General features: G+C 33.8%; 1 protein-coding gene across 18 annotated transcripts in view; it reads right to left on the bottom strand.

Annotated features, from left to right (window-relative positions):
- The window catches only part of IKZF2 (IKAROS family zinc finger 2), a 231,203-nt gene that overhangs the window by 92,748 nt on the left and 123,445 nt on the right, over positions 1-15,010 (bottom strand). For 16 of the 18 annotated variants that reach the window (XM_082396902.1, XM_082396888.1, XM_082396893.1 and 13 more), the window contains one exon: positions 2,928-3,194. In XM_082396902.1, coding sequence (XP_082253028.1) covers positions 2,928-3,194 — 267 coding nt within the window. The remainder of the gene's footprint in view (positions 1-2,927; positions 3,195-15,010) is intronic. The other 2 variants (XM_082396891.1, XM_082396897.1) reach the window with 1 other exon arrangement.

Raw genomic sequence — 15,010 nt, 5'->3', positions numbered from 1 at the left:
ACTCTACCCCAAAGAGATGCAAAATTAAGGATATTCTATATTTATAGTGTTTGTATCAATTTGTGTTTATGCATGAATTGATTTACTACCCCTATTTCTTTTCTTCTCCCTGTATTCCCAGTGAAGAGTGCCTGGAGTATCCGATGACAATATTACCTGATTACCTACTAAAGTAGCAATACCAAAGAAATAGCACCAAGCCATTAAAAAAGACGCTGGAATTGGCACTTTAGTAGAGTATGAAAGAGAAAGAAGAAGAAGTGAATTAGATATGATACTCCATGTCAGTTTAATGAATTGGGTGGTTATGTATCTTTTTCCACTATCAATTTTATATTAGACATTCCATGAGCTAAACGCTCATAGAAACAAGCATATGTTTCTCAAAGGCTTTTAAGGATTTAAGACAGAGTCTTTTATACTAGCGAGCTATAAATAGTTGGTGAGAGGGGGAAGTTCTAAAATGAAGACAGTTCATCAAATTAAGGAGAAAACATTTGGTTAATGACTATATTTTGACTATATATATTTTTTTCCAATCTAAAGAAATACAAGTAGACTTTCTATTCTCATATTGCTAAAATGGAGTTGAAAATGTCATGACCCACTCAGATGTATAAACTGGGTCATCAGAAATACATATAAAAATGGCCAATTTAAAGACACATCACAATTTCACGGTTAACAATGTATGGCAGGTATCCCAACTCCTCTACGAATGGCTAGCAACTTTAAGAAAAACCTCCCAGATCTGAGGAAAGTGTACTAATTTTTCCAATACTCTAATAAATATTTATTAACAATAAAAGTTCATAGAGTTCCAAGAGTACTTTAAATAGTTGTTCAGTCTATTTTCCTTTCCTTTACTAGCTGAGTGAATCCCATACTCCTAGGACTTGTGGAAATCTGTATAACTATTTAGAAACACTTTCCATGTTAGTTAGATGGTTTTCAACTCTACTAGAGTAAAAAATATCAAATGGATAGTACAGTAGGTATGCAATTGTTAACTGTGTTTATAAACCAACAATCCTCATGAAAATCACTGCAGTTACAGTGAAACATCAATTAACCTAAATTTTCAACAGAGTATATTCAGATTCTTTGAATATTCTTAACTCAGACCATAAAAGGTTGATTAAATATCTTACAAAATTTTTTAAAATATATTTTTCAGCCTTAAAATGAACACTATATGCAATTCAACTGAAAAGTCATTAGACTAATTTTGTTTAGTTTCTACATTGCTAGATGGGAGAAGTTAGACATCTGAGTGTTATCTTCCTCAATATAATCACTCTGAGATGATGAATACATCATAACTTTGTGGAACTCTTCTTTTAGAACTGCAGTTGGAATTACTTCATGAGCATAGAAGAAAAGTAGCCTCACTACTTTACAGCCTTTTCCTTTTTCTCTTATCAAATATGGTACCAAGCTTGATCTTTTAATTTTTCCATGAGACATTTTTAAAAATTAAAAAAAAATTGTCATTAGTAATACAAATATTACTATAAACTTAAAAAATATTTAAAAATCATGATGCTATTTAAAAAGGAAATTCAAAACAAAAAAGTAAAAATGTAACTGACTATATGGTTGGATAAGAGTGTAAGCCCTAAAGCTGATGATTTTGTTTAAGATAATACTGATTTTAATGTGTAATTTCTCACTATAATTAAAATATCAGCCTTATAGTAATACCTCACCATAAAGTATTGATATATTGATATACCAAGCATAGAATATTGGAACAAAACCACTCTGGACATCAGGAAACCTTGATCCTAGCCTCACAATGCCCTTAACCACATATGGGATCATGGATAAATCACTTGACTGTTTTGGGCTTCAGTTTCTTCATGTGTAAATGAGAGGTTTGGACTAAGAAGACATCAATGTCCCTGGTATCTCTCATGTTTTAAGCATCTACTTATGAAATTGATTATCTAGAAGTCAATCTTTTAAATCAATGTCTTTACTGTGATTTATCTCTCTTCCAAAAGAGTGTCATATTTTAAAACTCTGAGTGTATGAGTTATTACTATTTTGCTGTATAATACTACTCTGCATTACAGTTTAAGCTATCATTACCTTTAAATCAAATTTCATATAAATTTGAATTTTTCTGAGTCAACGATCCGCCTACCTTGCCACAGTCTCATTTCTTGTGTTTTACATTAAAAAGAAATTTAAAAAAATTTTTACCAAAGGATTTGAAGAGGTTTAAATAAGGCTTTCTCACTGAGTTGGTTTTTCACATTACTCAAAGGTCTAAAAGTATATATTAAATTAACCTGAGGTCTCTTTCCTCACCTGATTCTGTGATTACACATTCCTACCACCCTTTGCTGTATTCTACCCTACGTATCTCCTTGCAGGAGTTATAGTTAAAAATTACAGGAAGATGGTGACATCCTGGAACTGGGGAAGATAAATATCTGCCTTCTACAGAGACCCATGGTAGGCAAAGATTGATTGGAAACTGTATTCCAAGAAGTTAACTAGACAAGATGAAAATGATCGATCCTTACATAAATGCATGAGTACCATGTTATCGTATAAACGTTTAGCTAGCAAACTCTATTACCTGCCCATGGGTATGGTAAAATATGTATAGGAATACAAAAAGATCAAGTTACACAATGAAATTCTCCTATACCTTTTGAACCCTTATCATATTTTTGCTATATTAAGAACTGTGGAAACTGAATCCCAAACTTCTTTTTGATATGCTATTCAGATTTGAAGGCTGGAAGTCAAGACCCAGGCTACTCTCTGCTTTTCAGCAATCCAATACTAGCAGAATTCTGAAAAGGTAGTTTCACCATTGCCACCCCTGAATAAAAAGGAAAGAGAATAGATGTCAGGTAATATCAACATCAGATGTCACAGGCAGTCATCAGGTTATTCTTTCAGCTGCTTACCAGTGTGACTCCTTTTATGTACCATAAGCACATTGGGCCCAATGCAAACCATGCCACAGACGTCACATTTCAGTTTACCATTCGGAAGCCGGATTCCTCCCTCGCCTTGAAGCTCCTGGACTTTCCTGTTGTCTGCCACCTCGCTGCTTTCAATTAGGGGTTCTTCTAGGCCGCTACCCTCATCATGGCCCCTGATCTCGTCTTCGCGGCTCAGGGGTTTCCTGTCACACTCTTCATCACTCTGCATTTCTAGCTTTACTGAATTTGCTGTAATTTAAAAAGAAGAAAGACATTTTAAATGCATGTTATGTGTTGTCACCTACATCTCTTTTCCACCCACTGCCATTCTGTTAACATGGTTGAGAATGCTATACTAAGTAGAATATGGTCCATCCCCCAGGCAATGTTAGTACATACTGTGTTCTATGATATTTCCGTGAAGCTCTGGCATGACAGTGAAGATGGCTTAGGAAAGCTCAAGATCAACTGGTATTGTTATACTATTGAGTTTGTCACTAAGGCTACTGAGACTGAGGTAGGATTATGAAAAAGACAAGATTAGTTACTACTTATCCCATTGAGCTACACCTCTTCTGAATGTAACAATCATTATATATACACTTCATAGTCTCTGTTTCCCATCAGGGTACTTGCATAAACCTGCTTTTTTTTTTTTTCTTTAACATCTTTATTCGAGTATAATTGCTTTACAATGTTGTGTTAGTTTCTGCTGTATAACAAAGTGAATCGGCTATATGTATACATATATCCCCATATCCCCTCCCTCTTGCGTCTCCCTCCCACCCTGCCTATTCCACCCCTCTAGGTGGTCACAAAGCTTCGAGCTGATCTCCCTGTGCTATGCAGCTGCTTCCCACTAGCTGTCTATTTTACATTTGGTAGTGTATATATGTCAACGCTCCTCTCTCACTTCGTCCCAGCTTACCCTACCCCCTCCCTGTGTCCTCAAGTCCATTCTCTACGTCTGCGTCTTTATTCCTATCCTGTCCCTAGGTTCATCAGAACCATATTTTCTTTTTTCTTTTTTATATCAAGAGAAACAACCCAGGATCTTAATCCAGCAAATATCTTAGACATATGAAGGCACACTGTCAAGGCAAATATCCTAAAATCAGACTAAACACATACATTCAGTTGAGAGCTGTATAAATGAAGGGCAGAGTGCACAGACCTCACGTGCTCTTAAGCTACTCTTTTTTTTTCCTATGCGAAAAAAGTTCTTTATGGAACATATTAGTCTGCAAATCAAAGTATTCCAACTTTAATCTATGCACACCAAAAAGCAGTGAATGACAGGAATGGCATAGCCTGCATGCACGCACTTGTGACTGTTAAGAAATTCAATGCCTTCTGTTTGCTGTTTTTGGATCATCCCACAGAAAAGTTGGAATTTTGTTAGCACAGCCCTCATTATGGATTGCTGACAGAGTTCTTTCACAAGAGAAACAAGCTTTAAATGAATACCAGTTTTTTATCCAGTGATCTTGAAAATGCCTCAAGAAACCATATCAAAGTTACTAAGCAAAACAAATTATTTGGTATTTCTTGAATAGAGGAACTATTTTCATAAAAAGGAATTAAGTTCTTTTTACTGCAATTGTTTTCTTAGAGAAACCACCCCTTCTGTGATTTGTCGTTAGTACTCATGATAGGTAGTACATATTATCAAAATGACTCTTCCCTTTCTCCCCTGTGAACTACAGGCAGTGTGGTACATTGTGGGGATCCCTGGATTTAGGAGAACTGGCTTTGACATTTACTGCAGTATAATCTTGAACTAATTATTTAACCTCTGAATCTTACGTCTTTCATTTGTGGAGATGAATTCAGATTACAGAATAAAGTTTAGGCAGAATAGTTTAGCTATTAAGAGTGAAGATCCCAGCAGTGGCACTTAGTAAGCAGTGTCACCTTCTGCAAGTTACTTAAGTTCTCTATGTCCTCTACAACACTGGGATGATAACAGTACCCACTTCCTAGGGCAGATGTAAGCATTAAATGTGTAAATATAAAAAATGGGCTTACTATTATTTATCCTTGGACATACAGTGCTCTTTTTATTCCATAAGGTTTTTGTAAAGATCAATTAACTTATAGTATGTAAACTATCCCAAGATCTACAAAGGGATAGACAGTCTTCTTGCCTGATCTCTAATAAGATATCTACTCCCTTGAGTTTTACCCTATTTACAAATTAGGACTGCTTTACTGGGTTTTGAGAAGAGTAAAGACAATATTTTTCCATCTTAATATCCCCAGTATGCTAAAGAAATCTATGGCATATAGGAGGTATTTCAGGCAGTATTCCCTGAGGTATTTTACTTGATTTAGAATCTTCTTTCTTTAAGCTTTTTTAAAAAATATGTTTAAAGTATCTATTAACATAGCAACGAAAAATTAATCATCATAAAGGATGAAAAGTGAAAATTAAGTCCTTTTCTACCCAAAGTTCACCCATTCTTCAGTTCTGGTCTCAAAAACAACCCCTATCCTTGTCTTCTGTTTAGAACTGTGTGTGTGTATATGTATGTGTGTACATGTGTGTATATATAGTCTCTCTTTTTACACAAATTGGACTGTACAATTTATCTGACTTTAACTTTCCTTTCTTCAATTAACATCTGTTCAATATTTTCCATACACAGAAATCTACACTGTTCTTTCTAATACCTGCATAAAATCTACTTTACAAATATAATTCATTCATCCAGGCTTTTAAGATTACTTCTTGTTTAGTGCTATTATAGACACTATTGTATAATACCACACAGAACTGTTAATCTGATAAACACTGGTTATTGTACTTTAGATTTTTAATATGCACTTTTTTATTGTGAATGAAGTTGGGCATCTTTTTCTATGTTTAAATGTGTGTGTTTTTTTTTTTTTTTTTTAGAACTGCCTATCAAAGTTCTTTGCCCATTTTTCTACTAGGTTGTCAGCCTTTCTCACTGAATTTAAATGCTTTATATACTAAGGAACTTAGCGCTGTGTCTGATATGTTTTGCAAAAATTTTGGTTTATCTTTTTACTCTAGGGTATTTTTTGGCATGTATGCTAATTTTACATTTTGAATTTTTTACATTTTGAATTTTTAACATTTTCAAGTATGGCTTCTGGATTCTGTGTCTTGCTTCAATAGAATTTTCCATATTCCAAGAAATTTTTCCATATTTTTTCTGAGAAGGAACAATTTTCTAATTAATGTAAAATACTATTGGTTACCCTATGTAGTACCACATTTCATCCACAATTGTTAGTCAGTCATTTAAAAGAAATATTAAGAAGAAAACAAATGAAAAGTATGACTTTATGCAGCATGACTTCATATACCAGCCTGTGAGCAAACTTTCCCGCACATTTAAGCGATGTCCTAAAGATCACAAACTTCGCAGCAATGCCATCATTTACATTCCTGAACTAGTCAATACTGATAAGCTACCTTTAATGAGTATAAGGTCTACTAGCATTTCATTTTGAGAACTGAAGAAATGTATACCTACAAGAGTGGGTTTTGGGTCTGAAACTATAGGCCTCTTAAATTTCAAAACAGTACAAAATTATGAAGGATATGACTTGATGTTACACTAAAAAGTATCATCTTTTCCCTAGTGGGAATATTATAATATGGACATCAAAACATAGTATCAAACATGGGTAAATATGTCATTTAACAATTTATTGGATATTACAATTATACTTAGAATTTCTATCCACAGAAGAATATACTTGAAATGAATATCCAAAAAAAAATATGTTTATTAGCACTGAAATACAGAAAAAGTGGAAAATTATAGTCATCTTTTCTCTAACAATATTATACTCTAAGGAATTATATGTTTGCCATGTATGGATGTACACACTATTACTGTAGTAAATAGAGTATATTTATTGATATAGTAAATCAATAAAATGAAACACATTTTAATACATACATAGCATAGATTAAGTTTTGCATTAATGTGATGGCCTATGTACAAACAAAATTCCATTCTAATTAATTTTTAACCCATCCTACTAAAATTAAGTTGAAATTCTAGGACAAAAAGTGATTACTTAAAGTGGTCTGAATTTTAACTGTTAAATAGAAAAAATTTCCCTACTCAAAGAACATAAAAGAAATTCTCCTATGATTTATTTTTACTGTTTAGGATGTTTCTAATTAACCCAGAGCAGCTAATATTTTAACTCATTAATGATTAAATTCAAATGTTTGGTAAATTTATACTCTAAATTATAATTTATATATTAATAAATGAGTTATAATTGTTACAATATATAAAGCTATTATAATTATTAATCATTGTATAATAATCATAGTACATGAGTTACCAAATCTTTAAATTTTAACTCTTCATATAATACTTCTTTTACAATTTGGTTAACAGAAAGGCATCCTCATAAATGGCTAATTTCTATGAAGATAAGAACTTGCTAGTGTGAGTGAAAAGAAAGCTTGTTATTATAAATCTCAATACCAACAATTATTTTTCAAGCTTATTTTCTTGCTACGAAATGAAGAATGTAAAATTTAAACATATCTGTGGGAATTTACATATACTTTTATATACTGACAAGCAGTAACAGTTTAATAAAAATATTTTGTCAGAATGAATGATTAGCAATGAAAAGATGTGAAATAAGATTTTAATTGATCAATTTGTTCTTTGTTATTTGATACTGTAGTCACAAATAACTATAATATATAGATATTTGAATATTTTTAATAAATAAATATGCTTAACGTAGGTATCTTTTTTTTTCTTAAAGGAGATGATATAGTTCACAGTTTAAAACAAAGAAAAGTCAAATTTTAAAGCATCAAGAAAAAGTTCATTGTTATAGTGATTTTTTGTTTAGTAGACTTGGAGGTTTGTGAACACGGTTAAAGGATAATAACAGTTAATCAAAAAGACTTTCATAATCAATTTTACATAGACAAAGCTTTGAATATATTTCATGTTAAAACAGTCCACATACGTAGCAGAGCAGCTCCCTCGCTGCGATCTATTGAAAGTCAGCCCTCGACACAAGGGTTTGAATAAAAAAAAGAAGAAGAAGCAACAGAATCAAAAAATTAAAAATAAAGAAAAAAAGAAAAAAAGAAAAAAAAAAAACAAAACAGTCCACATATATATTTATGCAAAAAATTGCTTTATAATGCAAACATGTTTATGAATTAAAGCTTTATCCCCCTCTTCTTTATGCTTTCAAACTACTATTTTTGAACTTTAGGATATAGTTTATAGATGCTATAAAAACGCATGGTTTAATCACCTCCCATTTACATGTAATCATCCCAATGTCGAGCGAGAAGTAAAGAGACTCACACAAAAGCTCTTATAAATGACTCCCAGGCCAAACAAATTTCAATTGTAGAAGTTTCTTCAGTAACTACACTGTGCTCTCTACACGCAAAGCCTTCATAATTATCATTGTTTCGAGAAACATAATACTGAGTGGATAAAGTCACACTAGACTTGCCTTAAATTCAGTAACATGGTATTAAATAAAAGGATAACTGAATAAGGGTATTTACACAGCTAAACATATATAGATCACTGTTTTTTTTAAAAAAAAAGGCAGAAAACCAAATGGGGAAAAATTATGTTATTTTGTGAAGCTGTTAAAACATTATTTTAATTGTCTATTTCATACTGAAATTTTCTTTACTACTCTCATTATACTTCGAAAATTAAAGACAATTCAAAACCGAAATGTATACCACTTAAAAATAAAATGGAAAATGAAATGTATAATGTTGTTACATACACTAATAGACCTCACAAAATAGATCTCACCCACCTCAACCAAGAAGACACAAGGACCAAAATGGAATTCTCTTTAAAACTCATTGAACCAGAAAATATTTATTGTTTGCCTAATACTTTGCTAAAAGTGACTGATTATGAAGGTTTAAGACTAAAAGCTGAAGAATATTTTTCACTTAAGTAAGAAGCCTATATTAGCAGGATGGTATATACCCAGGTCATGAAAGAGTTTATGAGTAAAAGTACAGGAAATATTTTACTAACATATGTAATTTGAATTTATTGACCTAAACAGTACATAAATGTGAAGAAGCTTTTCCTTAGAAATTGGACATTTCCTATTTTTTACTTCATAACTTCACCAAATTACCCACTTATGCAAGGTGGCATATGATTTTGCAATGTCTGGCACCAGATGGCTTCAAATAATACAAAATTCTCAATTTTTAAAATTTGGGGGAAAAGATCATTTTTTTACACATATGGTGAAGTAGATCCAGTTAATTTTGAATTACCAAATTGAAGGAATAAATTCTATCCTCATCCTTAGAATGAGGTTTTCACAGATAATCCTATCTTTTTTAAAATGTCAAGTTTTGAAAAATCATAGTAACCAGAACCTAAAATATCATTATTAAAATATTTTTTAAAATCTAAATTAAACTTTATACAACTTAAAACTTTATTGTTAGTATGAGTTGATTCTACTAATCCACGAACAGATTATTGAAATTCCCTAGCCAGGAAAATAATGCAAAGGGATTATGATTTATTTGCTGTATTTGAAAGGATATAATATTTATTGATCTTACGGAGTATAAAATAGGCCTTCTAGATCAATTACTATCCACTTAGTGATTTATTTCTGTTTAATTTCCAAATTATATTTTTCAACTCAATTTTTAAAGGAAGCAAATACTACAGGAGTTAAATATTTCTTTCACAGTGCTAATAATAAAAGAGAGCTAAAATGCCATTCTTATCAAACTGGGAAAAAAAGTCTTTCAGGTGTGATGTATAAGTGGACCTCCATACGCTTGGTTTCTGTTGTGTGAACATTCAAGGGGGCACTTAAGGGGTGTTATTACTTATAAGCATCAATTTCTCCAGGGCTATGCCAGATACTTGAAACGGTGTTATACACACTAATTGAATCAATATGTCTATCTAATAATCTGTTGAAGTTGCTTCTGAGCTAATACAACTCTCATTTAAACGTTCAAAAAAGAAACACCAAACATGATTAAATCCATGTTAACAGCCCAGCAGCTGTTTAAATAATGTGTTAAAAAAACAAACTGCTTTCAAAACTCTGATGTAAAGCACAATTATTTACTAATGAACTTACAACCGTCTAAACAATGAAAGTAAAATCCTCACAACAAAAATTATATTAAGGTATGTGCAATCATTTTTCAACAAATTTCCTCAACAAAATTTCACACAATATAAAAACTTTGTTCCTTTTAACTGTGAGTAAATAAATGCGTAAGTCTTGCAAAACAGCTCCCTCATAACATCCTTAAAGTATTCGTTTTAGAAATGGTTGGACAAGTCTAGACACTGGTGTCAGTGAACTGCAGCTGAGCCATTTGTAGGTAGCATTCTGTCTGCACATCACATCACCTCATTTTCTCGTCCTCCCCCGACTCTCTCTCTCCTTTCCCCAATATAGTTAGACTATGTATTTCTTAAACCTAGTAGGGTAATAGATCAAGACAGTGCTGGTTTCTGAAATATGACTACTATTCTAAAAACAGTGTAGAAAAAAGTTACTCTGCACCTGATTGCAGGAAACCAGGGTCTTTACCTCCCTTTCTGCCACTTAACTAGTTCTGGGACCTTTTGCGAAATTTGTTTATTTTGACTCAGCCACCTGCATCACCTGAAATATGGGAAAAATAACACTTGATGCTCCTGAAAACAGCAGGCTAGATAAAATAGTCTCTTTACACTAAGGATTTAGAATCCTTTTAATAATAATAATAATAGAAAAATAACAACTTACTATAATTCTTCATGATTTAAAAAATTCATATTGTCTCATTGGATACTCAGAACCACAGTGGATTGTAGGTAGGGCAAACACAGATAAACAAACGGAGGCATGGTTGTTAAATAACCTTCCCACGGATGCAAAGGTAGTAAATGGGAGCCTGATATCAACTCAAGATCTTCTGTCTCTTAGCTTCGCATCTTCCTATGACATGATACTGCCTCTCCAATTAAACAAGTAACTAATATTTGTATTATATTTAGGACAGATACCAGTCCTGGGCAAATAGATCTTTCAGATGTTATAAAACTGTGTCCATCAGTTGAAGAGGATACCAGGAATTCAAGACCACATCAGTCAGATAAAATAAAAATAAGTTTCCACAAACTGAACTACAGAATTAATACTTTCTATCAACTCTGGGATGCATATGCCCACTCAAAAGAACTACTTTCTAATTTTTAGATTTGCTTTGGTCTTAAGGCAGGGGTAGGTCCATGTAGTACAACTAATTCCTGAAGAATCTGCCAATATTCAATCCTTTTCCTGATCCTTGCTTTTTCTATATTCCTTGTCATGCTATGACTTATCAGTGGTAGGTAAAGACAGCCATTTGAGGAATAAGTCAGTATAATCAACTTTAATCTCTAAACCAACAGTTACAGAGGATGGCATTTTAGGACTTCCTTTGTCACATTTTGACAGTCTTGTGTCAATTTTTTTTACAAAGATAAATCAGACCTATGAGTAGCTCATGCAGTATTTCATTTACATTTAAAGAGATCTTCACAACAAAATAAATACCAAAAAAGTATCCTCTCTACCTCCTTGGAAAAAAAAGTAAAACTAAGGAGCCTAGACATCTCACTCCCTAAAGGTCTCCCACAATGCATGCAACCATAAACAGCACGCCCATCATCAGACTACCCATCTTTATTGACCAGCACAGTGGCACCACTGTAGCCCAAGGGTGAAGTTTCTGTTTTCTGGCAGACATCTAGTTCATGAGAAATGTTCAACGTGGAGAAAATAAGCCTAGTTTAAATAGAAATGCCACAGGCAAACAACAGTCTATCCCTTTATCCATCCTTTAAATGAATGATTGCATTTGCCAAGTCCTAGAGATTCAATATGTGCCATGTCTTGCGTATCCAACTCCTTTTTGTGCATTTTCGTGGGCAACACAGAACTTCTTTAAGATTCCCCATGCCTTCTCACCTGGAACAATTTCAACAACTTTCTAGCTGGGTCTCTTTTCAGTTTTTTGCCACACTCCACTCCCCCATTTCATCGTATGTTCAGTTTTTAGATTAATTTTCCTAAAGCAGAGCTCATATTGCTCTTCTAAATGTCTTCCATGACTGCTCACTGCCTACAAATTAAATACAAAGGTACTGGTATGGACTTTAAGGACCACCACAGCACAGTTCCATCATGGCTCTTGGCCATATGTCCTATTAGTCAATTAGTTATTCATACTTTTTCCAGTCATTTTCTAGTCATTCTTCCTGGAACTTATCCTATACATCTCTACTTATTTTTTCCCCCCTGGCCCCTATTATTATTTTCTGGAATCTTTCCCCTACTTCTGTCAATATCAGCATACCTTCGAAGTTGACTTATCTTCCACCTTTTTTCATGAAGTGTTTCCTGAGCACAAAGACACATTACAGTGATTTCATTAGTATATTTGCCTTAACTCTATGCTCCCTATGGTGTAAGATTTTTGAAAAGAAATGCTGTCTTTATTCACAATTGTAAAACCATCTTCCCCTTACACGTACCAGGCATTCAATAAATGCTTATTGAACTGTTGTTGCTGATTTACCTATCATACTTCTTTTTTTTTTAACATCTTTATTGGAGTATAATTGCTTTACAATGGTGTGTTAGTTTCTGCTTTATAATAAAGTGAATCAGTTATACATATACATATGTTCCCATATCTCTTCCCTGTTGCATCTCCCTCCCTCCCACCCTCCCTATCCCACCCCTCTAGGTGGTCACAAAGCACAGAGCTGATCTCCCTGTGCTATTCGGTTGCTTCCCACTTTTTTAAGTTACATAGGCTATGCATAAATTAACCACAAGTGACAAATAATTATAATAGAATTAGGTTTTAAACACAAAACATCATCAACATAACATTAACTAAAGGACCACTGTATAAAAGGAAAGACTTTAGGTGCATTACATGCATCACCTGATATTGATCACAACAGCTGCTTTGTGAAGTATACAATATTACCCTCATTTTACAGATGAGAAAACTAAAGCTCAGAATGGGTGAAGTAACATGTCCAAGTCACACATCTATTCAGAGCCAGATCTGAAACTAGAACCAAGAACTGATTACCAAATTCTTGCTATTTCCCCTATGTCACCAAAAGCAAAACAGTTAACTAGTTACCAGTAAAGAAAAAAGGATGTCAGTATGTTAAAGAAGAGTAACTTTGAATCGATGTGTGCCATCTGACATTTTCTTTACTGCATGTTGAATACAGGTGTAGTAGTTTGCCAGCTTTGAGTAAAGAGAAATTTGTCTGAGAGCCTGTTTTGGAGGCAGACCAGCTTCCAACTGCCAGATTTTCTGAGCATGGATTTTATTTCATATAAGAGCAATCTAGTTTGAACTGGTGTTTGGCAACCATCTGCTTAACATAACTGTGGGAGGTTTGTGAAGCAAATTACATTGTGAAATTCTCTCTTTAATAAGGGGAGTACAAAATTGTTAACCAAACTTCTGTCAGAAGTAAAATCATTACTATAAAATCCAGCTGAGTGGGCATATTCCCGAAGGGACCCAAACATTAGATTGCCAGAGGTCACTGAGGACGTTTAAACCAGGTCAGAAGGCAGTGCTGCCGGCACGCTAAAGAGAAAGAGATAAGAAATGGAGCAGGGTTTCTATTACAGAGCAAGGGCAACAGAGGGAAGAACCAAAGCCAGGCGATGCACTTCAACAGCTTTACTGAGCCTCTTAACTGAAGTGACAGAGGAGCCCAACAGCTTTCCATACCCTGGGTTCAAATATCCCTGGTTGCCAAAATCTGGAACAAACATCAAGGCTACAGAAGTTCTTTCCCTGATGTTCTTCCATAAACCCTTCACTATTTGTGTGAAATAAAGAGAGTCAACATTTGGCCCCGAGATGCAGGATTGTTTGGTTAAAAATGTATAATCAAGAAAACGTATCAAGTAGTAGCAAAAAAGAGAAAATGTGTAGTTGTGATTAAGAAAAATGAATCTGGACAACCACCCAGCAAATTTTATTTTCTGCAATGTAGCAGCGGCAATTTTTTTTGCAATGTTCTTACCTGTTTCCTACCCCTAATGAATAGACACTTTAGTCAGTCATATAGAGTGCATTTGTTAAAAGGTAAAAAAAATAATTACAAAGCAACATAGGAGGTACTAGATGAATAATGGAAATGCTGGATTAGAATACCTGTGTTTAAGTCCTTTACATATGAGAACATTAAGAAGTAACTTAACACGCCCCTGTTTCCTACCATGTAAACTGGGAATAATATCCTCTATATAAAAGTCATAAAATTGGGGAAGCACAGTCAGTTAGTGCAAGCAGTTAGAGCCTATGGCTAAGAGACTCAGTACCCTCGGGTTTTTAAGGCCAGGCCGTTTCATTTATTTAGCCACATGACCTTAAGAAACCTCAAGAAACCTCTCTCAGTCTCATTTTTCTCATCTATAAAATCAAGAAAATGATATTACCTGCCTCCTAGGGCTGTTCTGAGTATTAAGTACAATTGTATATACAACACCCTTAGAGCTATTTTACTTCTTATTAATAGAGCTACCATATGAAAGCATATCATAAAATGTAGGACATCAAACAAATGTAACTGGCGGTGGGGGGGGGGGGGGGGATATGTTTACTCCAGGGAAGCACGGGGATGACAGAGAAGGCTTCACGAAGTAAGTGGCATTTAAGATAGTACTTACAGGTTGGATATGCTTTATATAATAAAGAGAAGACAGATGGCACTCAAGAAGGGGGGCGAACATGAAGAGAAAAGAAAGATGCATGAATACATGTTGGTTTTGAGTGACACCGTTTTTTTCTGGAATGCATATATTCAATGGGTAACATAAATAGAAAATATTTTAAAATCAAAGAGTTTAAAACAGAGTAAGGCACAAGGGAATTAATGCTTGTAGGTAGTAATTTCAAAGATGAGTGCTGTCAACTTATTAACAGACTGTTTCAACAACCACAGTATGAAAGAGGGATCTCCTTCGAATTTATTCGTTCATCCATTCAAAATTACTCACTG

The sequence above is a fragment of the Balaenoptera borealis genome (genome assembly GCF_965194805.1).
Source record: "Balaenoptera borealis genome assembly, chromosome: 6".
NCBI lineage: Eukaryota > Metazoa > Chordata > Mammalia > Artiodactyla > Balaenopteridae > Balaenoptera > Balaenoptera borealis.
This window is presented reverse-complemented; position numbering and strand designations above follow the sequence as displayed.